Raw genomic sequence first — 25,085 nt, 5'->3', positions numbered from 1 at the left:
TTCTTTTAGGATCCTTTGAGCTTGTTAGTTGAAGAGCAACTTTGTGGAAGGAGGCAAATCTTCCTATATCAAAAACAAAGAAACATTCACATGAAATTCTGAGAAGTTAACCACTGATTTCTAAACAGTTTTTAAAATGTTTGGGATGAATTCTGTCCTTACTCACATCAGTATAACTCCATTGACTTCAGTGGAACAGGCTGGAATAACAGTTCTATGGAGATTTGTACACAAAACCTTGCTATTCTGTGCTTGAAGAATGCAAATATCATAGTCATGTCTTTATTTCCCAATAGCTGGGGATTGTCACAATCCAATATGACCTCCCAGACTCCCAAATAAATCTTTCTGCAACTATAACTGTTCTTATAGAAATAGTGACCTTTGCTTTTGTCTATGTTTTTAGGCTATTATCACTGTGGTGGCCACCTTTCAGGTTCTTTTGGGGAATTCTCTAGTCCAAACTATCCTAGTTACTATCCAAACAATGCACGATGCATCTGGGAAATACAAGTGGAATATAATCATTATGTAAACCTCCAGTTTGACCAGGTTGAGTAAGTAAAGCACTAGACTTTTATAAGTAATTTAGCCTTTTGTGATCTTTAATTGATGTGCTATCCAGTTGGTCATTTATTTTCACTGATCTTTATTAGAAGGCCCTTTAAACATTTGAATACATTATGGATGTATGAGTAGCACCATTAAGCGTGTATGTTCATCCCATTTAATGAATTTTCCTGACTCACGTGTGTACTAATTACATTTCTATGTGCACACCTGACTTCAAAATCAGCAGACTGGGTGCATAACATGGGTTGGTTACATTGCAAAAACTCTGGGTGGTTGCAATTAGGCTTCATTTTTACAAAAAAATATTCTGTCTTCTATGTGCAAGTGATATATATAATTGCAATTTCACTTCATCTAGCATACGTACAAAATGTTAAGTACAATGAATACAATAACTTGGGGGAATTCAGGAGATTAGGCTGTGCTCTTCATCTAATGTTGATTTGTAAGTAAGTTGCAGTGCACATGTAACGTAACATGTTGAAATTAGATCACACACTTGGTGACTTGAGGACATAAAGAAATGTTCCCAGAACATCAGTCTTATCTACCCCATGATACTGGAAGTTCATTTGGTTAAAAGTATGCATGAAGCATTTTTATTTTCTCAAAGGTTTCTTTAAAGAGCATTAAAAATGTTCAATCGTCACCTGGACATTCACTTATACAGGGTGAACACATTGTACAGTAACACAGGGCATGTCTGCACAGTAGTGTAAACCTAGCATTAGTGGGACTCAAGTCAGCTGACCCATGTCAGGGAACCGTGGGCTTGAGCATTGACACTGCATTTCAATCCTAAAGGATTTTCTGACCCCGGGGTCTAATCTAGGGCTCTGGCATTCAAACTGCAGTGCGCACACCCAAGTCAAAGTAACCCTATCGTGGAATGCCTAGCTTCCCCTCCCCCCTAACACTGACACTCAAGCCCAACGAATACGTTGCACTGTGGGAAAATTCATAGAATCATAGAATATCAGGGTTGGAAGGGACCTCAGGAGGTCATCTAGTCCAACGCCCTGCTCAAAGCAGGACCGATCCCCGATTAAATCATCCCAGCCAGGGCTTTGTCAAGCCTGACCTGAAAAACTTCTAAGGAAGAGATTCCACCACCTCCCTAGGTAACGCATTCCAATGTTTCACCACCCTCCAAGTGAAAAAGTTTTTCCTGATATCCAAGCTAAATCTCCTCCACTGCAACTTGAGACCATTACTCCTTGCCCTGTCATCTGCTGCCATTGAGAATAGTCTAGATCCATCCTCTTTGGAACCCCCTTTCAGGTAGTTGAAAGCAGCTATCAAATCCCCCCTCATTCTTCTCTTCTGTAGACTAAACAATTCCAGTTCCCTGAGCCTCTCCTCGTAACTCATGTGTTCCAGTCCCCTAATCATTTTTGTTGCCCTCCGCTGGACTCTCTCCAATTTTTCCACATCCTTCTTGTAGTGTGGGGCCCAACACTGGACACAGTACTCCAGATGAGGTCTCACCAATGTCGAATAGAGGGAAATGATCACGTCCCTCGATCTGCTGGCAATGCCCCTACTTATACATCCCAAAATGCCATTGGCCTTCTTGGCAACAAGGGCACACTGTTGACTCATATCTAGCTTCTCGTCCACTGTAACCCCTAGGTCCTTTTCTGCAGAACTGCTGCCTAGCCATTCGGTCCCTAGTCTGTAGTGGTGCATTGGATTCTTCCGTCCTAATTGCAAAACTCTGCACTTGTCCTTGTTGAACCTCATCAGATTTCTTTTGGCCCAATCCTCCAATTTTTCTAGGGCCCTCTGTATCCTATCCCTACCCTCCAGTGTATCTACCTCTCCTCCCAGTTTAGTGTCGTCTGCAAACTTGCTGAGGGTGCAATCCACACCATCCTCCAGATCATTTATGAAGATATTGAACAAAACCGGCCCCAGAACCGACCCTTGGGGCACTCCGCTTGATACTGGCTGCCAACTAGACATGGAGCCATTGATCACTACCCGTTGAGCCCAACAATCTAGCCAACTTTCTATCCACCTTATAGTGCATTCATCCAGCCCATACTTCTTTAACTTGCTGGCAAGAATACTGTGGGAGACAGTGTCAAAAGCTTTGCTAAAGTCAAGGAACAACACGTCCACCGCTTTCCCTTCATCCACAGAACCAGTTATCTCATCATAGAAGGCAATTAGACTAGTCAGGCATGCCTTGCCCTTGGTGAATCCATGCTGACTGTTCCTGATCACTTTCCTCGCCTCTAAGTGCTTCAGAATTGATTCCTTGAGGACCTGCTCCATGATTTTTCCAGGGACTGAGTTGAGGCTGACTGGCCTGTAGTTCCCAGGATCCTCCTTCTTCCCTTTTTTAAAGATGGGCAATACATAAGCCTTTTTCCAGTCATCCAGGACTTCCCCTGATCACCATGAGTTTTCAAAGATAATGGCCAATGGCTCTGCAATCACATCCGCCAACTCCTTTAGCACTCTCGGATGCAATGCATCCGGCCCCATGGACTTGTGCACATCCAGATTTTCTAAATAGTCCCGAACCACTTCTTTCTCCACAAAGGGCTGGTCACCTCCTTCCCATGCTGTGCTGCCCAGTGCAGTAGTCTGGGAGCTGACCTTGTTCGTGAAGACAGAGGCAAAAAAAGTATTGAGTACATTAGCTTTTTCCACATCCTCTGTCACTAGGTTGCCTCCCTCATTCAGTAAGGGGCCCACACTTTCCTTGACTTTCTTCTTGTTGCCAACATACCTGAAGAAACTCTTCTTGTTACTCTTAACATCTCTTGCTAGCTGCAACTCCAGATGTGATTTGGCTTTCCTGATTTCACTCCTGCATGCCCGAGCAATATTTTTATACTCTTCCCTGGTCATTTGTCCAATCTTCCACTTCTTGTAAGCTTCTTTTTTGTGTTTAAGATCAGCAAGGATTTCACTGTTAAGCCAAGCTGGTCACCTGCCATATTTACTATTCTTTCTACACATCGGGATGGTTTGTCCCTGTAACCTCAATTCTACTGCCCATTCTGTTTCCTACCTGTGACAGTACTAATAATGGGACTCAAGTGCCCATCAGGAGCCATGAGTACAAACACTGCATTATTAGCTCATTTGGTAGCTGTCTCAGTAGAATGATTTCAGTTTGAGAAGGCTTTATACTGAACTACCATCTAATCTGAGAATTGGTCTCGCCACCCCTAGGCTGAGTCACATTGGCAGGAAAATGCCCGTGTGCACCTGTTCCAAGGATAATTAGGACATCCATCTCTTTGCAATTCTTAAGTTTGAAAATGGGATTTTCAACGAAGGTGGTTTTTTTTCACTGTTTTTTTATTTATTTTTGTCTGTCTGTTTTGAAGTTTAATAATAAGTTGGTTTCAGAGGAGAAACACACACACACGCCAGCCTGGCTGCTGCCAGCTGCAGAGCGAAGCGCATCCCCAGAGCTGGGGGTGCAGTGTGTTCTAGCACCCTCCAGGAATCCATTATCCTTTCCCCCGCCGCACCCCGGGAGGCAGGGATAGGGGATCCCTGGCAGGCTTTTGGAGCTGGCTCCCACTCACCACCCGCACAGTGCATGCTGTCTGGGTGCCCCTGCATGCGCAGCCCTAGGGCAGAAGGGGTCAGAAAGCACAGTGAGGACCAAGCGGCTGTCCTGCAGGGAGGGGGAACAGCCAGAGTATTGTGGGGTCATCCCGTCCCTGGCCATGCTGAGCCAGGAGCAATGCTACTCCCCCTCCCTGTAGCTGCTTGGTCCCCACTCTGCTCTCTGCCCTCCCTGCCCTGTGGGGCTGTGCGTGCAGGGCTGCCCAGACACTGTGCACCAACTTCTAGCGGTGCTCTTGTGACCAGGAAGCAGCTCTCTTTGCAAAAAGCTTCTTCTGATCGGTCTCCATTGAAAACCCTGCAGGCTCTCTGATAGTTAGGGCCCTATGAATTTCACGACTGTGAAAAACATGTCACAGACCGTGAAATAAGCCCTTTCGTATGAAATCTGATCTCCCCCATGCTGCTGGGAGCGCCCCAGCAATGGGGCTTCTAGCTGCGAGTACCAACTGCGCTGGGGAAGGACAGGACTTGTCCTTTCCCAGCACGGACACTGTGGGGAGGTAGGAAAGATCAGACTCACCTCCAGTAACCTTTTGGGTTTGGACCCCCATGGTTAGAACACCCTGAAATTTCAGACATAAACATCTGAAAATGTGAAATTGACCAATTAAAAAACCCTCTGGCTGTGAAATTGATCAAAATGGACCTTGAATTTGGTAGGGCCCTACTGAGAGTGTACTCGTAGACCGGTTTTCAGCAGACAATGAGTTAGTGCTGATCTGAACTGCTGCAGTATGCAAAGGGAGGTGTGGCTTCCTTTTGCAGTAGAGTGCAATACACCGCACCACAGATTGTTGGCATTGAGAGGACTAAGGAAGTTGCCTCAAGGAACTCTGGGATACATCTGAAAGACTTCTGGGACCTGAGTCAAGCTAGGGCTGCAGACAGAGAGAAAAGAAATAGGGCCTAGACCCGAGGTCCCAGCTTAACATTGACTCGGACCCCGCAGGCCTGCAGGATCCTGTGACCCTAGGTTCGAATTCTAGGTTAACACAATTGGTGTATGTACGTAATAGGGGTTAGGTTGAGTCTGGGCTTAAGCCCGGGCTTACATTGCTGTGTAGACATACCCATAATTTCCACAAACAGCCACATTTTCAAAACATGGGCTCTAATTGTGTGTGTGTGACCTGTCACTTCTAGATGAACGAACAGTCCAGTGTGCCAAAAATGTAGTATCTGTGGTAGGCAAACATTTACCTGCATGCCTGCAAAAATGCCAGCAATTGTCACATGTGTAATGAGAGGTCAGGCTACTATAGACTGCAGGCCAACAGTGTCTGAGGCACTTTCAACGAAGTGTTTTGACTGACAGCCAAAAGGATACTTTACGAGTAAAGTCTAACTTTCCCTCCACAGACTGCAGCCGCACAGTAACTGCGCTTACAATTTTATTGAAATCTATGCACGACAGCCATATACATCGACTTTGCTGGGAAGAATATGTACTGGTGGCTATCAAGCATTTACATCCTCTTCAAACAGAATGACCGTTGTGTTTTCGAGCGACGGCAGTTACCAAAATACAAGATTTCATGCTTCTTATTATACTGTCTTTGTAGGTAAGAGCAATTACTTTGTCTCAGATATGCTGCTTAGCATGGAACATATATTTTGTGAACATGGCAGAATGCACTAATTATTTAGGATTCTCATTCTTTCTGTTATATTATCCATTTTTATTTCTTCTTTGACACTAGATAGTTTTAGCAATTTCAGCTGAAGGGGAGAGTTTTACAACAATGCATGTAAGTTTAAGAATGTAAACAGAGAAAGTTCCAAATGTAAAGAGAATATGAAGTTTTCCAGAAAAATATGCATTCTCCACAAAAATGGCCCTCCTCCACAATCAAAGGGGGAGGAACACTGAGTGGCCACAGGGGAAGCACACAGTGCCCACATGGTGGGGGGGAGTTGGCTGATGTGAGAGAGCATGTGTGACTAGCTATCCATTAGGGTCCACCACCTTCCCCTTTGGCTGTAGGGGAGGGAATGAGCTAGCCAGTTGGCTCTTGTGCTCCCGCCACGTTGCCTATTTAAGCTTATCCAGTCTTTTCAAAAAGTGTCTTGCTACAGCCAGCTACCCAGCCTTCCATCCCCTTAGCATAGCATGAGTGCTGTGTTGTTTATGATGAGTTAGTGAGTAAGGTGTGCACAGAGGGTGAGGAGCTGAGGATGTTGGTGACAGAAGATTTTATCGGCCTGACAAAAATAAAGCTGAGCTAAGCCATGATCAAGTCATGTTCAGTGGGTAGCTGAAAATGCAAATTGGCTGTTCCTTTTTCATCCACCAACCCTCACTGACACATGTCAAGAGTGAAGCAGGAGTAGCTTTGCTGGGGCTCCACAACCTACAGGGAAGATTCAGTTTCTCTCAGCAGAGAATTTGACGCTTAACAATTAATACCTATCTTAATAATAAACCTCAAAATGTCAGAGTATGGGTTTTGTTCAAATAACCATTCAAACGTTTGGAACCAAATGCTCTTGTTCTATTTTGCTTCTCTGGCAGACCGAGGTTCGCTTTCCTAAGCCTGACTATGCAGTCGTCATTAGCTGGCAGGATGACAGAAGATTAAAAAATCTTGGCATTTTAGGAAATTGTCAAAAATGGGAAGAAGCTCTTACCGTGATGTGTAGGAATCCCCAGGAAAAGTGGAAAAGAAAAAACATTATTTATTATGAAGAGAATCTGCAAAATATAAAATTAACTCAAATGTATAATAATCATACTTTACATTTATATGCAGGGGTTAATTTATGGATCTCAAAACAGCTTACCTAGAAGTAAAGGATCTTTATCCCCATTTTACAGATGGGGAAACTGAGACATAGAGTTTAAGTGACTTGCCAAGGGCCACACAACAAGACAGTTGAAAATGTGGGACTAGAAACCAGATTTCTTGACTCCCAACACCATGCTAGACCCACTCGTCCACAGTTCCTTCCTTGTGACATAACATTTTGCTAGCTGTACATTATTTGCTCTTCTCTCAACAGGCTCTGGGGGTATAGAGTAGGGATTGCTGGAAAACAAGACAATTCTAGTTTGGGGAATAATTCTGAGGTTTTAAATTTTGTTTTCATTCTTCATCAGAACAAAAATGAGACTGTTTGGGTTTTAATGAAAAAGCACAAGAGTTTTAGTGCAAGCCCTCCCCACAATAGCCAATAGCATGGTAGTTAAAGCATTCACTATGATGCAGAAAACCCAAGTTCAATGCCTGTTCTATCTATTTGGGAGCAGACATTTGAACCTGGGTTTCTCACATCAGGTGAGTGCCCTCCCAAAAACCAATTTCCCACCTGGACCTGAGACAACTTCCCAGTGAAAGGCTTGTTGAAACAGATGTTTCCATGAAAAGTTTTGATGAATCAGCATTTTCCAACCGAAAAAACATTTGTCAAAAAATTCCCAACCAGCTCGAGTATAGCATGCAGCACATTAATATAAGCATAGGATATAACCAGATGTGTGATTTAAACTCCTTAGTATTTTTCATGATTTCTGGTGGGGGGGAAATTATAACAGTTGGAAAAAGATTACTGCCCATTATTCCACAAATCATTTCCCATGTCTTTCAAAGACTGGTGAATGGATGGAACAGATGTGAGGGTCATGTTGAACTTTATTGCAAAGGAAATTGGACAAGGGTTTGTGATGATTACTGGAACACAGAAAGCAGAGGTTATTTGAAGGCAGCCTGAATGTGGATGGGCCATTTCAGCAACAAGAAATGTCTATTTTGGTCAAGACTCAAAAAATTTTCTCTTTGATTATCTATATTATGGAGGTAATGAATCCTATCTTTAGGACTGCCTTGGTCTAAGATAGGACTGATGTAACTGTGGTCCCAGTGAAGATGCTGGTTCCATCTGTACAGGCATTTTCTGATTTTCTAGTAAAGACCAGTTCTGCTACCCTTTCTCACATGGAGAAGTACCTTACTGCCATACTCTGAAAAAAAGAGCCAATGATTTTAGAGGACCTTCTTAGGGGTAAGTTCCTACACAACATGAGTAAGAGTTTAAGAATTGGGGCCAGAAGAAGGAAAAATAATCCTACAAATACTTCTGCACATAAATAATTTGAATCATCCAAGGTCCCATTGGCTTCAGTGGAACTAGTGGTGTGAATAAAGTTACTCATAAATGCAGGTTTTTTATATTATATGTTTTTCCATGACTCTGGCTCGCTGCATAAAATCTGTCCAGAATTTCAATGACTATGATTATTTAGTAGCTATATTATGGCAGCACTTATAGCACTGGGCCACATTGTGCTAGGTACTGTACAAACACACACAAAGAAGCATTTTACCCCCTGAAAACATTTTTCTTGGTGTACGTTTTTGACTGTTACAAATAGAACTGGGCCAGATTCAATTTCCCTTCTGCCTGATATGGAAAAGGGATTCGAACTTGGGTATCCAATATTTCAGGAGTATTCCTGGGCCACTGAGCTATGGGATATCCTGATACAGAGTTTTCTCAGTCTCTCCTGTTCCATCTGTTCTACTTTGTCTAAATAATTAAATAGTCATTGGAACAGGGACTTTGAATTTGGGTCTACCTTACCCTAAGTCAGTGGTTCTAAACCAGGAGTAGAAGTACCCCTCGGGGTATGCAGAGGTCTTCCAGGGGGTACATCAACTCATCTAGATATTCGCCTAGTTTTACAACAAGCAACATAAAAAGTACTAGTGAAGTCCAAACTAAACTTTTATATAGACAATGACTTGTTTATACTGCTTTATAGTACTATACACTGAAATGTAAGTACAATATTTATATTCCAATTGATTTATTTTATAATTACATGAGAAAGTAAGCAATTTTTCAGTACTACCATGCTGTGACACTTTTCTGTTTTGATGTCTCCTTATTTTGTAAGCAAGTAGTTTTTAAGGGAGGTGTAACTTGGCGGTATGCAAGACAAATCAGACTCCGGAAAGGGCTACAGTCATCTGGAAAGGTTGACAGCCACTACCTTAAGTGAACATCCTAGTCACCAGCCTATAGAGTCATTCTTACACTTTGCCCCTCTCTCAATGAATTCATTGTCATTCATAGTGGCAATTCAAAGAGTCATTTATAATGATAATAATCTATTTGTCGAAAACCTTTTGCCCAGCTCTAATTATAAATATCCCTCTTCCTAACAAAAGAAATGCATTCCTAGGGCAAATTTCTTTCAGGAGCCATATGACACATGCAAGAAAATCAAACAATTTAGCAAATGTCTTCTTGTGATACTGAGAGATGTCATTGAAAATGTAAAACAGCCCCTAGCACAAAGGAGTCTGGTCTATGACCTGGGCTCCTAGGTCTACAGCAATACAGATAAAAACGATAATAATTAATCCACATGAATATTCATTTGAATAGTTATATTGACTTATATAGGACTAGTTAGCAGAGGAGAATTATTCTTGGAAATGTAGGTCTGGAAGGGACCTTGAGAAGCTAGTTTTTTCCCTCTGTGCTAAGACCAGGATTAAGTATACCAAGAACATCCTTTCTTAAAAACCTCGAGTGGTGGGGATTCACATGCATGCATGTTTACAGGACTGGATCCCAGAGGGTTAACATTTGTATTTCTCAACTCTGTTTTCTCCTTCCTCTTCTTTTAAGTAAGTGTCTTCATTACAGTAATCAGAAGAAATGCAGACAGCTAGCTTTTTATCAGCTTTGTGAATTATACAATTGGCTAGAAATATAGTTATGTGTTATTTGCAAGATGGGTGCCTGCTTTGTATTCTCTAGTGTCATGATTTGCCAACCAGCCATCTCCCTCCATCCACCTACCTACCACATTCTAATTTTCATCCTTTGTCCCTCTCTCTCCCCCGCCCCTTCTCCTCCTTTCAGTTATGCTGTTAATTTGGTTATGATTTTATTGGCGTTATCTTGAATTTGGCACATTACTCTAAAAGTCTCTCTCTCACTATTAAAAGATGTGGCCAATTTATATGTTGTTCTCCTTTTGTATTAATAGATACTACTCCTCCTCCAACATGGCTGCCTTCAACAGGTAATTCATAATTCTTTTACTTCTTTATTTGTATGTTGTAGTCTTCTCAATTTTATCTCATTATAACACACGAATAATTCCCATATAAATGGCACCAGATTCCTTAGACAGGAAAATAAGTTCGGCACAGTGATAAACCTTTGTATGTTTTGCAGGCTGTCTTCAGGCTGACGGCCATACATTTTTTTGAATATCAACTTTTTCTTTCTTTTGGCATCTAACTCTTCTAAATAGGGATACGGTAGTACTGCAATAGTTTATTTAGGCATTTATACTTTAAAGGAAGCACTTAGGCCCCAATCCTGCAAACACATATGTATGTGCTTAACTTGGCTGACGTGACTAATCCCAATGGCCTCAATGAAACTATTCCTGTCAGCAGAATTAAGCATGTGTGTGTATATGTTTGCAGAAACGGGGCTCTACAGCCTGGTGGTACTGGAGTACCTTTGATATGGGAATTGATGAGACAATAAACATGGAACAGGGTGGAATCACTTTTCAGAGCAGAGCTGTACTATAAGAGAAATAAGCTGGGGCCAGTGAGCCTTTATTCTTGCTCACCAAACGTTTTTTTAAATTACTGCATTCCCTCTCTGTCTCTCATTTTCCCATCTATACAATGAGAATAATACTACTTACCTTTTTGGTAACTTACTTTGAGAGCTATAGATGAAAAAGGCTATAGAAGAGCTTGGTGGTGTTATTATTATAATTTTCATGACAGAAGTAACTTGATCTGCACCTTCAAATGCTTGTGATCAAAAGATGAATCAATTGCAGTGAAAACTTTCTATGAATCACTGATTGGTCAAAATGTTCATTGATCGGAGTGAGGTCATAGGTTGCGTCCCTCTCATTCACCCAGAAGTTAGGGATTTGAGGGTGCTATGTTGCTTTCAGGAACCCACTGTCTCTCTTCTGCCCTACTTGTTGCTCTTTGGCACCAAGTTAATTGCAATTACGCTGGTTTCTATATATTTTGGGTAAAACATTACAGTGCCCAAAACAAAACAAAAAATCACTAACCCTGTCTTTCTCTTTTATCTTTCAGACTCATCGACATCCGGTAATTGTCTCTTTTTAGCATTTTTTGTTCAGTCCATCCCACTCTCTCTCACTTCTGTTCCCTGTCCTTCCCCAGGAGATAGTAAGGCACATTTGAGACTGTTACAGTTTTTCTTTGAGGACCTGATTTTCAAGTGCTCCTCCTCCCTGCATGCATGATTTTTTAAGGATCCTTTGAGCTTGTTAGTTGAAGAGAAACTTTGTGGAAGGAGGCAAATTTTCCTATATCAAAAGCAAAGAAACATTCACATGAAATGCTGAGAACACCGATTTCCACATAGTGTTTGGGCTGAATTCTATCCTTACTGACATCAGTATAACTCCATTGACTTCAGTGGAATAGGCTGGAATAACACTTCTGTGGAGATTAGTACACAAAACCTTGCTATACTGTGCTGGAAGAATGGAAATTTCTTAGTTATGTTGTTTTTTCTCAATAGTTGGGGACCACACTTCCTATATGTATCTTTTTTAACATTGATTGTCACAATCCAGTATGACCTCCCAGACTCACAAATTAATGTTTCTACAACTATAATAGGTATTTATGCTATTAAGGAAGCACTTAGGCCCCAATCTTGCAAACATATATGTATGTGCTTAACTTGGCTGACGTGACTAGTCTCAGTGGCCTCAATGAAACTATTCATGTCAGCAGAATTAAGCGTGTGTGCATACGTTTTCACAAATGGGTCTCTCGAGCCTGGTGGTACTTGAGTACATTTGATGAGACAATAACCATGGAACAGGTTGGTATCACTTTTCATAGCAGAACTGTCCTGTTTTTTACACTGTCACAATTCAAGATGACCTCCCAGACTCACAAATTAATGTTTCTGTAACTATAATAGTTCTTACAGAAATATAGACCTTTTATTTTATCTATGTTTTTAGGCTATTACCACTGTGGCGGCCACCTCTCAGGTTCTTCTGGGAGGTTCTCTAGTCCAAACTATCCTCATTACTATCCAAACAATGCACGATGCATCTGGGAAATACAAGTGCAATATAACGGTTACGTACATGTCCAGTTTGACCATGTTGCGTAAGTAAAGCACTAGACTTTTATAATTTAGCCTTTTGTGATCTTTAAGTATTGTGCTATCCAGCTGGTCATTTATTTTCACTGATCTTTATTAGGACGCCCTTTAACCATTTGAATGCCTTATGGAGGTATGAGTAGCACCATGGAGTGTACGTTCATCCCATTTAATGAATTTTCCTGACTCAATTGTGCACTAATTATATTTCTTATGTGCACACCAGACTTCCAAAATCACGAGACTGGGTGCATTACATGGGTTGGTTATATTGCAAAAACTCCAAAGGGTTGTTGCAATTAGGTTCCGTTTTTACAAAAATATTCTGTCTTCTGTGTGCATGTGATATATATTATTGCAATTTCACATAATCTAGCACAGGGGCAGGCAAACTTTTTGGCCTGAGGGCCACATCGGGTTTCTGAAATTGTACAGAGGGCTGGTTAGGGGAGGCTGTGCCTCCCCAAACAGCCAGGCGTGGCCCGGCCCCTTCCCCGTATCTGACCCCCACTGCTTCTCTCCCCCTGACGGCTCTCCTGGGACTCCTGCCTCATCCAACCCCCCCATTCCCTGTCCCCTGACCACCCCCAGCCCCCTGCCCCTGACTGCCCCCTGCCGCCCCATCCAACCCCTCCTCTCATTCCTGACTGACCCCCCCAGGACTCCTGCCCCATCCAACCACCCCTTCTCCCTGACCGCCCCTGGAACCCTGGCCCCTGACTGCTCCCTGCTGCCCCATCCAACCTCCTCTCTCCTTCCTGACTGCCCACCCTGGACCCTTGCCCCCATTCAAGCCCCCTGTTACCCACCCTCTGATAGCCCTACCCCTATCCACGCCCCCGTCCCCTGACCACCACCCCAAACTTCCCTGCCCTCTAGCCAACACCCCCTGCTTCCAGCCCCTTTGCTGCGCTACCTGGAGCACCTGTGGCTGGCGGTGCTACAGCCGCGCCTCCCAGAGCACCGGGACAGGCAGCCGCGCCACCCGGCTGGAGCCAGCCACGCCACCGCGCAGCACAGAGCACTGGGTCAGGCCGCGGCTCTGCAGCTGTGCTGCCCAGCAAGAGCTTGCAGCCCCACCACCCAGAGCACTGCGTCGGCGGTGCAGTGAGCTGAGACTGCGGGGGAGGGGGAACAGCAGGGGAGGGCTAACAGAGCTCAGGGGCTGGGTAGGAGGGTCCCACGTCCTACGGATGTGGCCTGCGGGCCATAGTTTGCCCACCTTTGATCTAGCATATGTACAAAATGTTAAGTACAATGAATACAGTAACTTGGGGGAATTCAGGAGTTTAGGCTATACTCTTCATTTAAAGCTGGTTTGTCAGTAAATTGCAGTGCACAGATAACATAACATGTTGAAATTAGATCACACACATGGGGACTTGAGGACATAAGGAAATGTTCTCAGAACATCAGTCCTATCTATACCATGATATTATATCTTCATTTGGTTAAAAGTATGCATGAAGCATTTTTTTTCTCATAGGTTTCTTTAAAGAGGATTAATATTTTAATTTTAAATATTCAAAATTTGTTAAATCTTCACCTGGACATTTGCTTATACAGGGTGAGCATATGGTACAGTAACATAGGGCATGTTTACACAGCAGTGTAAGCCTAGGGTTAGTGGGACTCAAGGCAGCTGATCCTTGTCAGGGAACCGTGGGCTTGAGCATTGACACTGCATTTTAATCCTAGATAAAGGATTTTCTGACCCAGGCTCCAACCTAGGGCTCTGGAATCCACACTGCAGTGCGCACCCAAGTCAAAGTCCCCCTATCTCAGAATGCCTAGCTTCCCCTCCCTTCCAGCCCTAGCATTGACACGCGGGCCTGACAAATCTGTTGCACTGTAAGAAAATCCTACTGCCCATTCTCTTTCCTACCTGTGACAGTGCAACTAATGGGACTCAGGTGCCCATAAGGAGCTATGAGTACATACACCACATTATGAGCTCATTTGGTAGCTGTCTCAGGAGAACGATTGCGGTTTGAGAAGGCTTTATACTGAACTACCATCTAATCTGAGAATTGGTCTCTCCCTCTCTAGGCTGAGTCACATTGGCAGGAAAATGCCCATTTGCACCTGTTCTGAGGATAATTAGGACATCAGTCTCCAGGACTGTCAAACTAGGACACTTCGCAATTCTTAAGTTTCAAAATGGGACAGTCAATGAAGGTGTTTTTCTTTGGCTGTCTGTTTTGAAGTTTAATTATAAGTTGGTTTCAGAGGAGAAACACTCACACACCCCAGCCTGGCTGCTGCCAGCTGCAGAGCAAAGCGCATCTCCAGAACTGGGGGTGCAGTGTGTTCCAGCACCCCCAGGAATCCATTATCCCTTCCCGTGCTGCACCCCGGGAGGCAGGGATAGGGGATCCCTGGCAGGTTGTGAGGAAGTTTTGGGGCTGGTTCCCACTCACCACCCGCACAGTGCACGCTGTCTGGGTGCCCCTGCATGCACAGCCCCAGGGCAGAAGGGGTCAGAAAGCACAGTGAGGACCAAGCGGCTGTCCTGCAGGGAGGGGGAACAGCCAGAGTATTGTGGGGTCATCCCGTCCCTGGCCATGCTGAGCCAGGAGCTATACTACTCCCCCTCCCTGTAGCCACTTGGTCCCCACTCTGCTCTCTGCCCTCCCTGCCCCTGTGGGGCTGTGTGTGCAGGGGCACCCACACACTGTGCACCAACATCTGGCTGTGCTCTTGTGACCAGGAAGCAGCTCTCTTTGCAAAAAGCTTCTTCTGATTGGTGTCCATTGAAAACCCTGCAGGCTCTCTCATAGTTAGGGCCCTACCAATTTCACAGCCATGAAAAACATGTCACCGACTGTGAAATAAGCTCTTTCCCATGAGTCCCGACTGGGCTGGGGAGGGACAGGACTTGTCTTTCCCCTGCACAGCCACTGGCAGTAGTGGGGGAGATCAGACCCACTTCCGTTTACCTCTTCGATTGGGATCCCCATGGTTACAACACTGTGAAATTTCAGATGCAAACATCTGAAAACGTCAGATTGACTAATTTAAAAACCCTCTGGCCGTGAAATTGATCAAAATGGACCCTGAATTTGGTAGGGCCCTACTGATAGTTTACTTGCAGACCCATGTTCAGCACACAATCGGTTAATGCTGATCTGAGCTGCTGCGGTATGCAAAGGGAGGTGTGGCTTCTGTTTGCACTAGAGTGCAATACACCACACCACAGATTGTCGCATTGAAGGACTAAGGAAGTTGCCCCAAGGAACTCTGGGATACATCTGGAAGATTTCTGGTACCTGAGTCAAGCAAGGGCTGAAGGCAGACAGAAAAGTAATAGAGCCCAGACCCCAGCTTAACATTGGCTCGGACCCCCCAGCCCTGCAGGATCATGGGTCCCTATATTAGAGCCCTCGGTTAACACAATTGGTGTGTGGACACAAAGAGAATTAGGTTGAGTCTGGGCTTGAGCCCAGGCTTATATTGCTGTGTAGATGTAGCACTGACAGACGCCAGTCATCGGCGGGCAGGATCAAACCTGGGGCCTCTGGAGCTTAGTGCATGAGTCTCTACTGCATGAGCAAAAAGCCAATTGCCTGTTACCTAAGGCTGTAGAGCAGACTCATTAATCTCTCTGTCTGTCTCTCTAAATGGTCTTGGTGCCACTAAATGGGACAGAACACCGCACCCAGGAAGTGTGTGGGTTACAAAGACATACCCATAATTTCCAATACAGGCCACATTTTTGAAACATGGGCTCTAATTGTGTGTGTGTGACCTGTCACTTCTAGGTGAAAGAACAGTCCAGTGTGCCAAAAATGTAGTATCTGTGGTAGGCAAACATTGTCACATGTGTAATGAGAGGTCAGGCTACTATAGACTGCAGGCCAACAGTGTCTGAGGCACTTTTAACAAAGTGTTTTGACTGACAGCCAAAAGGATACTTTACGAGTACAGTCTAACTTTCCCTCCACAGACTGCAGCCGCACAGTAACTGTGCTTATGATTTTATTGAAATCTATGCACAACAGCCATATACATCGACTTTGCTGGGAAGAATATGTACTGGTGGCTATCAAGCATTTACATCCTCTTCAAACAGAATGGCCGTTGTGTTTTCGAGCGATGGCAGTTACCAAAATACAGGATTTCATGCTACTTATTATTCTGTCTTCGGAGGTAAGAACAATTACTTTGTCTTAGATATGCTGCTTAGCATGGAGCATACATTTTTGTGAACCTGGCCAAATGCACTTATTATTTAGGATTCTCATTCTTTCTGTTATATTATCCATTTTTATTTCTTCTTTGACAGTAGATAGTTTTAGCAATTTCAGCTGAAGGGGAGAGTTTTACAACAATGCATGTAAGTTTAAGAATGTAAACAGAGAAAGTTCCAACCGTAAAGAGAGTAAGAAGTTTTCCATAAAAATATGCATTCTCCACAAAAATGGCCCTCCTCCACAATCAAAGGGGGAGGAACATTGAGTGGCCACAGGGGAAGGACTCAGTGCCCACATGGCGGGCGGGAGCTGGCTGATATGAGAGCGCATGTGTGGCTGGGAAAGTGGGGGGGCTATCTCTTATGGTCCACCACCTTCCCATTGGCTGTAGGGGAGGGAATGAGCTAGCCAGCTGGCTCTTGTGCTCCCCCCACCTAGCCTATTTAAGCTTATCCAGTCTTTTCAAAAAGTGTCTTGCTACAGCCAGTTACCCAGCCTTCTCTCCCCTTAGTATAGCATCTGTGCTGTGTTATTTATGATGCTGAGGTTCTGACTGATCATGTGGTATGGGGCCTCTGGAAAGAATGTTTCCTGTTGGACCAAATGGGCAAGAATTCTGGGGGGAGGGAGGTCAGCTTCTTCTCAGGATCATGGAGGCACAGTAAGCTTATAGCATTAAGACATACAAAAGGTTAACATTAGGAAAAGTTATACTGTTTTAGCACTGTAAATGGAGCTATGTTGATTTACAGTTGAGCATCTGGCCCAAGGTGTATTAAGCAATACTTATCTGACAGGTCAGTCTTTATTAATCATGTATAATATTGTGGGTCTAAAAAGGACCAGACTGCCTTGTAAATGTTGTTTTTGTTAATTAGTTGTTACCTTTTCTAGGTTAGTGAACTCACTTAGAGCCACATATGAGTCAACTATATTTAGAGTTGAGGAAACTCCAGGTGTCTAATATTGTTTTATAGCCAAATCCATGTCTTATGGGTGCAAAAAAAAAAAAAAAAAGCCTAATTGCATTGGAACCACAGCACAAGTGAGCGGCCACAGAAAGGTCATGCAGGGAAACTCCAAGACCTCTAATTTCTGCACATCAGCACTGTGAAAGTTTAAAGAGGCCTGGGGTTTGCTCACAGCTATCTGACCTGATGTTCAATATGACCCATTCCTGTCTACACTGACTGCAGAGCTATGGCCAACATCATATTAGTTCACATGAGTCAAGGTTATTTCTAACTTGATGTAATGGTCTAATGAACACTAGTCCCCATCTCCTCCAACTTAGAAAAGACAGCTGTAGAACCTGAGTTGCCGAAAGCTTTCAGTGCCACAATCTGCTAGACGAATTGCGATACAACGTCAAAAAGATTACTCTTATCCTTGGAGCTGCCTTAGTTTGAGTTGTGGCAAATGTTTACAATACGTCAACAGTTTGAGACACTGTTTGTGTTTTACGCTGAAAATAGTCTGTATATTTTCAAGTTGAAAATCCAAGACATTTGTTCCAGGGAAGGAATGGTGCTAATGGGTGTCACGGGTGCACAGAAGGGTTTGGTAGCTGGGAAGCTGCCAAATAGGAAAAGGCTTGCCTATGCCACCCTGATATATTTTCTATGATATTTATCTTCCTTTTTTTCCCTTATCCTAGTGTTTACTTTCTCCTTTTTCTTTACAATCCCTTCTCCTCCCTGATTCTCATATTTGTCTTCCGCACTTATTCATTCCCTCTCTCACATCTCCTCTGTCTATCCTTATTCCCTTTTGTTCTGCCATCCTCTGACCCAATATCCTGCCACAATCCAGTGCTCACCCCATGGTTCGGGGAGGAAAGGAAGAGTGACAATATCAGCCAACTGTCGGCATGTGCTGGGATTATATTGCCGATTTATACTAATGCAGAGAGGGGTGTGAGCAGAGTACAAAAGGGACTTTTTTTTTTGAGGGATGGGAAAAGAGTTAGTGATTTAGGGGTACACAGACGGGGAGGAGCTGAGGATGTTGGTGACAGAATATTTTATCGGCCTCGCAAAAATAAAAGCTGAGCTAAGCCATGGTCAAGTCCTATTCAGTGCGTACTGAAAATACAAATGTACTGGCTGTTCCTTTTCCATCCACCAACCCTCACCGACACATGTCAAGAGTGCAGCAGAAGTAGCTTTGCTGGGGCTCCACAACCTACAGGGAAGATTCAGTTTCTCTCAGCAGAGAATTTGATGCTTAACAATTAATACCGATCTTAATTAATAATAAACCTCAAAATGTCAGAGTATGGGTTTTGTTCAAATAACCATTCAAACGTTTGGAACCAAATGCTATTGTTCTATTTTGCTTCTCTGGCAGACCGAGGTTCGCTTTCCTAAGCCTGACTATGCAGTCTTCATTGGCTGGCAGGATGACAGAAGATTAAAAAATCTTGGCATTTTAGGAAATTGTCAAAAATGGGAAGAAGCTCTTACCGTGATGTGTAGGAATCCCCAGGAAAAGTGGAAAAGAAAAAACATTATTTATTATGAAGAGAATCTGCAAAATATAAAATTAACTCAAATGTATAATAATCATACTTTACATTTATATGCAGGGGTTAATTTATGGATCTCAAAACAGCTTACCTAGAAGTAAAGGATCTTTATCCCCATTTTACAGATGGGGAAACTGAGACATAGAGTTTAAGTGACTTGCCAAGGGCCACACAACAAGACAGTTGAAAATGTGGGACTAGAAACCAGATTTCTTGACTCCCAACACCATGCTAGACCCACTCGTCCACAGTTCCTTCCTTGTGACATAACATTTTGCTATCTGTACATTATTTGCTCTTCTCAGGCTCTGGGGGTATAGAGTAGGGATTGCTGGAAAACAAGACAATTCTAGTTTGGGGAATAATTCTGAGGTTTTAAATTTTGTTTTCATTCTTCATCAGAACAAAAATGAGACTGTTTGGGTTTTAATGAAAAAGCACAAGAGTTTTAGTGCAAGCCCTCCCCACAATAGCCAATAGCATGGTAGTTAAAGCATTCACTATGATGCAGAAAACCCAAATTCAATGCCTGTTCTATCTATTTGGGAGCAGACACTTGAACCTGGGTTTCTCACATCAGGTGAGTGCCCTCCCAAAAACCAATTTCCCTCCTGGACCTGAGACAACTTCCCAGTGAAAGGCTTGTTGAAACAGATATGTTTCCAAGAAAAGTTTTGATGAATCAGCATTTTCCAACGGACTTGGAACTTGGGTCTCCAGTATTTCAGGAGTATTCCTGGGCCACCGAGCTATGGGATGTCCTGATACAGAATTTTCTTAGTCTCTCCTGGTCCAGCTCTTCTACTTTGAATAAATAATTAAATAGTCATTGGAGTAGGGATGTTGAATTTGGGTCTACCGTACCTTAAGTCAGTGGTTCTAAACCAGGAGTAGAAGTACCCCTCGGGGTATGCAGAGGTCTTCCAGGGGGTACATCAACGCATCTAGATATTCACCTAGTTTTACAACAAGCAACATAAAAAGCAGTAGCAAAGTTAGTGCAAACTAAACTTTTATATAGACAATGACTTGTTTATACTGCTTTATAGTACTATACACTGAAATGTAAGTACAATATTTATATTCCAATTGATTTATTTTATAATTGCATGAGAAAGTAAGCAGTTTTTCAGTACTACCATGCTGTGACACTTTTCTGTTTTGATGTCTTATTATTTGTACGAAAGTAGTTTTTAAGGGAGGTGTAACTTGGCGGTGTGCAAGACAAACCAGACTCCGGAAAGGGCTACAGTCATCTGGAAAGGTTGAGAGCCACTGCCCTAAGTGAACGTCCTAACCGCCATCTTATAGAGTCATTCTTACACTTTGCCCGTCTCCCAATGAATTCATTGTCATTCAAAGTGGCAATTCAAAGAGTCATTTATAATGATAATAATCTATTTGCCGAAAACCTTTTGGCCAGCTCTAATTATAAATATTCCTCTTCCTAACAAAATTCCTACGATGAATTTCTTTCCAGAGCCACATGACACAAGCAAGAAAATGAAACATTTTAGCAAATGTCTTCTCGTGATACTGAGAGATGGAATCTGGTCTATGACTGGGGCTTCTAGGTTCTACAGCAATACAAATAAGAACAATAATTAATCCACATGAATATTCATTTGAATAGTCATATTGACTTATATAGGACTAGTTAGCAGAGGAGAATTATTCTTGGAAATGTAGGGCTGGAAGAGACCTTGAGAAGCCATCTAGTTTTTTCCTTCTGTGCTAAGACCAGGATTAAGTATACCAAGAACATCCTTTCTTCAAAACCTCGAGTGGTGGGGATTCACATGCATGCATGTTTACAGGATTGGATCCCAAAGGGTTAACATTGATATTTCTTAACTCTGTTTTCTCCTTCCTCTTCTTTTAAGTAAGTGTCTTCATTACAGTAATCAGAGGAATTGCAGACAGCTAGCTTTTTATCAGCTTTGTGAATTATACAATTGGCTAGAAATATAGTTTTGTGTTATTTGCAAGATGGGTGCCTGCTTTGTATTCTCTAGTGTCATGATTTGCCAACCAGCCATCTCTCTCCATCCACTACTTACCACATTCTAATTTTCATCCTTTGTCCCTCTCTCTCCCCCGCCCCTTCTCCTCCATTCAGTTATGCTGTTAATTTGGTTATGATTTTATTGGCGTTATCTAGAATTTGGCACATTACTCTAAAAGTCTCTCTCTCACTATTACAGATGTTGCCGATTTATGTATTGTTCTCCTTTTGTATTAATAGCTCCTCCTACTACTCCAACATGGTGGCCTTCAGGTAATTCATAATTCTTTTACTTCTTTATTTCTATGTTGTATTCTTCTCAATTATCTCATTATAATACACAAATAATTCCCATATAAATCACACCAGATTCCTTGGATAGGAAAATAAGTTCGGCACAGTGATAAGCCTCTGTATGTTTTGCAGGCTGTCTTCAGGCTGACGGCCATACATTTTTTTGAATATCAACTTTTTCTTTCTTTTGGCAGCTAGCACTTCTAAATAGGGATACGGTAGTACTGCAATAGTTTATTTAGGCATTTATACTTTAAAGGAAGCACTTAGGCCCCAATCCTGCAAACACATATGTATGTGCTTAACTTGGCTGACGTGACTAATCCCAATGGCCTCAATGAAACTATTCCTGTCAGCAGAATTAAGCATGTGTGTGTATATGTTTGCAGAAACGGGGCTCTACAGCCTGGTGGTACTGGAGTACATTTGATATGGGAATTGATAAGACAATAAACATAGAACAGGGTGGAATCACTTTTCAGAGCGGAGCTGTACTAGAAAAGAAAACTCCATCCAGCCTTTTCTCTTGCTCACCAATTTTTTTAAAAAAAAAATTACTACTTTCCCTCTCTGTCTCTCATTTTCCCCATCTATACACTGAGGATAATACTACTTACCTTTCTGGTAACTTGCTTTGAGCGCTATTGATGAAAAAGGCTATAGAAGAGCTTGGTGGTGTTATTATTATAATTTTCATGACAGAAGTAACTTGATCTGCACCTTCAAATGCTTGTGATCAAAAGATGCATCAATTGCAATGAAAACTTTCTATGAATCATATTGGTCAAAATGTGCATGGATAGGAGTGAGGTCAAAGGTTCCACCCCTCTCCTTCACCCAGAAGTTAATGATTTAAGTGTGCTATACTGCTTTCAGGAACCCATTGTGTCTTTGCTACCCTACTCGTTGCTCTTTGGCACCAAGTTAATTACAATTACACTGTTTTCTATATAATTTTGGTAAAATATTATGATGCAAAAAACAAAAAAATCACTAACCCTGTCCTTCTCTTTCTCTTTTCCAATGTTCGCCAATCGAATATATAACAGTATTACTACTCCTGGGGTACCAGGTTCAGGAGTCACTGCACAACTAAGTTGTACCACACAGTTGGTGTAAAGAGAGATGATAAAGCCTCTTGCACAATGCATTCTACCCCGCTGGTCAGAGGGGAGTGGCTGTGAGAGATACCAGCAAAAGGGTCAGGGACAAGTGAAAGTCAAAAATGACTGAACTGTTGGGTTGGTGATGTATGTTGGGGAGTTTTAGAAGTTGCCCCCTACTGATTAAAAAATAGATTACAAGCTTCTAAAGTACCCTCACAGTTTCTACAAAGCTGCACTACTCTTGGATCAGATTTTTGAAGGCTGATTTTTATTCTAGCAAAATAAGTAAATTGACAAACTATTTTCCAGAAATCTTTTGCCCATCTCTAATTAGAAATAGGCCTCTTCTTAACAAAAGAAATATATTCCTGGGATGAATTTCTTGCAGCAGCCAACTGACACACGAAAGAAAAGGAGACATTTTAGCCAACATCTTCTCATGGTACTGAGACATGTCATTTAAAATGTTAAACATCCCCTAGCACAAAGGAGTCCTGGTCTATGAATGGGGGTCCTAGGTGCAAGAGCAATAAAAAAAAAACTCCCAATAATAATTAATCCACATGAATATTCGTTTGAAATAGCCATATTTAAATGGAACTATTCAGGAGAGGAGAGTTATTCTTGGAAGTGTAGGGCTGGAGGGGACCTTGAGAGTCCCTCTAGTCTATACCCTCTGTGCTAAGGCAAGATTAAGTATACCTAGACCATCCCTGAGACATGTTCATCTAATCTGTTCTTCAAAGCCTCCATGCATGTTTACAGGATTGGGTACTAAAGGAGTAACCATAATATTTCTTAACACTGTTTTCTCCTTCCTCTTCTTTTAAATAAGTATATAATTCTTTGTACCTCTACATAAAGCACTCAGATATTTAAAAATGAAAAGCACGGTGCAAGCGTGAAGTATAGTTACTAACGCATATTAAATTTGCTTCCTGTTCACAAAATGAAAATTTCTTCAGACATATTTGTTAGTAAGGTGTTAATTAGAGCTAACGCAAATATTGAAGGGGAAATTGATTTTTCTCTCCCATTCCTCTCCCTTGTTTTCCAATTGCTCATAATTTTCTCAAACAAATTCTTTTTTCAGCTGAAACAACCCGTGCTTGGTCTGAAGCCTCAAAGTGATTGTGTTGTGTGGAAAGTTTTGAGTAAAACATGTGCAGCCATTTTTGAGTTATCTGAGGAAGGGAGGTTAAAAATTCTCTGTGTTCCTATTGACATCTTGCTGGGGGTGGAAATTTCAGTCATGGTTTGGTTTGCAGGTCTTATTTCCTGTGTCTTCACACCTTTTTTCTAGTGTTCTTAACCTGTGTTAGCTAACCCAAGGTAAAATCCTAGTTTGATGTTTGGAAACGAGTGAGCAGGTTGAGTTAAATTGTAGGCTGCCCCATGGTCTATAACTTGACCTGCTAACTCATGTGAAAATTTCCAACTGCCTTGTCTTCATTTGAATTTCATCTCAAATGAACTCAAATTAAGAACACACCTATTTTCCTAGTCAAGACCAGTTCTGCTACCCTTACTCACATGGAGAAGAACCTTACTGCCATACTCTGAAAAAAAAGAGCCAATGATTTTAGAGGACCTTCTTAGGAGGTAAGTTCCTACACTACATGAGTAAGAGTTTAAGAATTGGGCCCAGAAGAAGGAAAAATAATCCTACAAATACTTCTGCACATAAATAATTTGAATCATGCAAGTAGATCCCATTGACTTCAATGGAACTAGTGGTGTGAATAAAGTTACTCGTACATGTAGGTTTTTTGTATTTTGTGTTTTCCCATAACTCTGGCTCTCTGAAGAAAATCTGTCCAGAATTTTAAAAATGTATTAAAATTAGAACTGGAACAGAACCAAAATCATGTATCCAAATATATTTGGCCTCTGGGATCATTTGGATCCCAGCTGAAACTGTGATTTGGGCCCATCTCTAATTTAAAACTGAAGTGTTCTTGCATGCATGTTAGAGCCTTTCCTATTCAACCTTTCATTGTGTTGATAAATGAAGAAGGTCATAATATTTGGTATGATCTGTTAAAGCTGCCTGAGCGAAGGCCTGCTAAATTAAGGGTGCCTCAACCGATACACCACAATCAAGGCTGTTTCAGTTTTGGACATTTCTACCCAAAACACATTGCTGAAGATATTAAGCATGCATAGATGCAATTCAAGAGACTTCCTTGTTTTCTTTTTCTCTTGTTGTTATTCTTTCTTTCTTTCTTTCTTTCTTTCTTTCTTGGTTTTGAGTTTACTTTTCTTCCTTTTACATTTTTAAATATTCAGGGAAATGGGTATTTTATAAGATGAAACATGGGAATTATTAATAAATGCATAAAAGATGGAGATGAAAATGGCCAATTTAAGGTAATTTATATTTATGAAAACAAATCTCAGTACCATTGGAATGTTCTCGTTGTTTGAGAGACATAGAATGGAGAGTTAATTTCTCCAAGACATTTCTTTGTCAGTGATAAAGTTTGTGATAGAAAGATATAATCTGTCATATTTTCTCAATTATCAGGAGAGAAGGAGCCCAGTTCTTCCTCTGCAGAACACAAGTATATTTCATTAACTGTAATGGGAATTAAGGGTATCCCCTGTGGTAGGAAAATCAGATTCCAGTAACATGTATGAAAGCATGC

The 25,085-nt window shown here is 42.1% G+C and overlaps 1 protein-coding gene across 1 annotated transcript in view; it reads left to right on the top strand.

The window, feature by feature from the left end:
* LOC141991353 (scavenger receptor cysteine-rich domain-containing protein DMBT1-like) overlaps nt 1-25,085 on the top strand; it is a 69,503-nt gene that overhangs the window by 31,399 nt on the left and 13,019 nt on the right. The window contains exons 5-8 of the mRNA XM_074959650.1: nt 407-557; nt 5,530-5,732; nt 12,167-12,317; nt 16,259-16,461. Of these exons, the coding sequence (XP_074815751.1) occupies nt 407-557; nt 5,530-5,732; nt 12,167-12,317; nt 16,259-16,461 (708 nt within the window). The remainder of the gene's footprint in view (nt 1-406; nt 558-5,529; nt 5,733-12,166; nt 12,318-16,258; nt 16,462-25,085) is intronic.

This window comes from Natator depressus, chromosome 7, assembly GCF_965152275.1.
Source record: "Natator depressus isolate rNatDep1 chromosome 7, rNatDep2.hap1, whole genome shotgun sequence".
Classification (NCBI taxonomy): Eukaryota; Metazoa; Chordata; order Testudines; family Cheloniidae; genus Natator; species Natator depressus.
The sequence above is the reverse complement of the archived record's forward strand: the minus strand, read 5'-3'. Positions and strand labels throughout refer to the sequence as shown.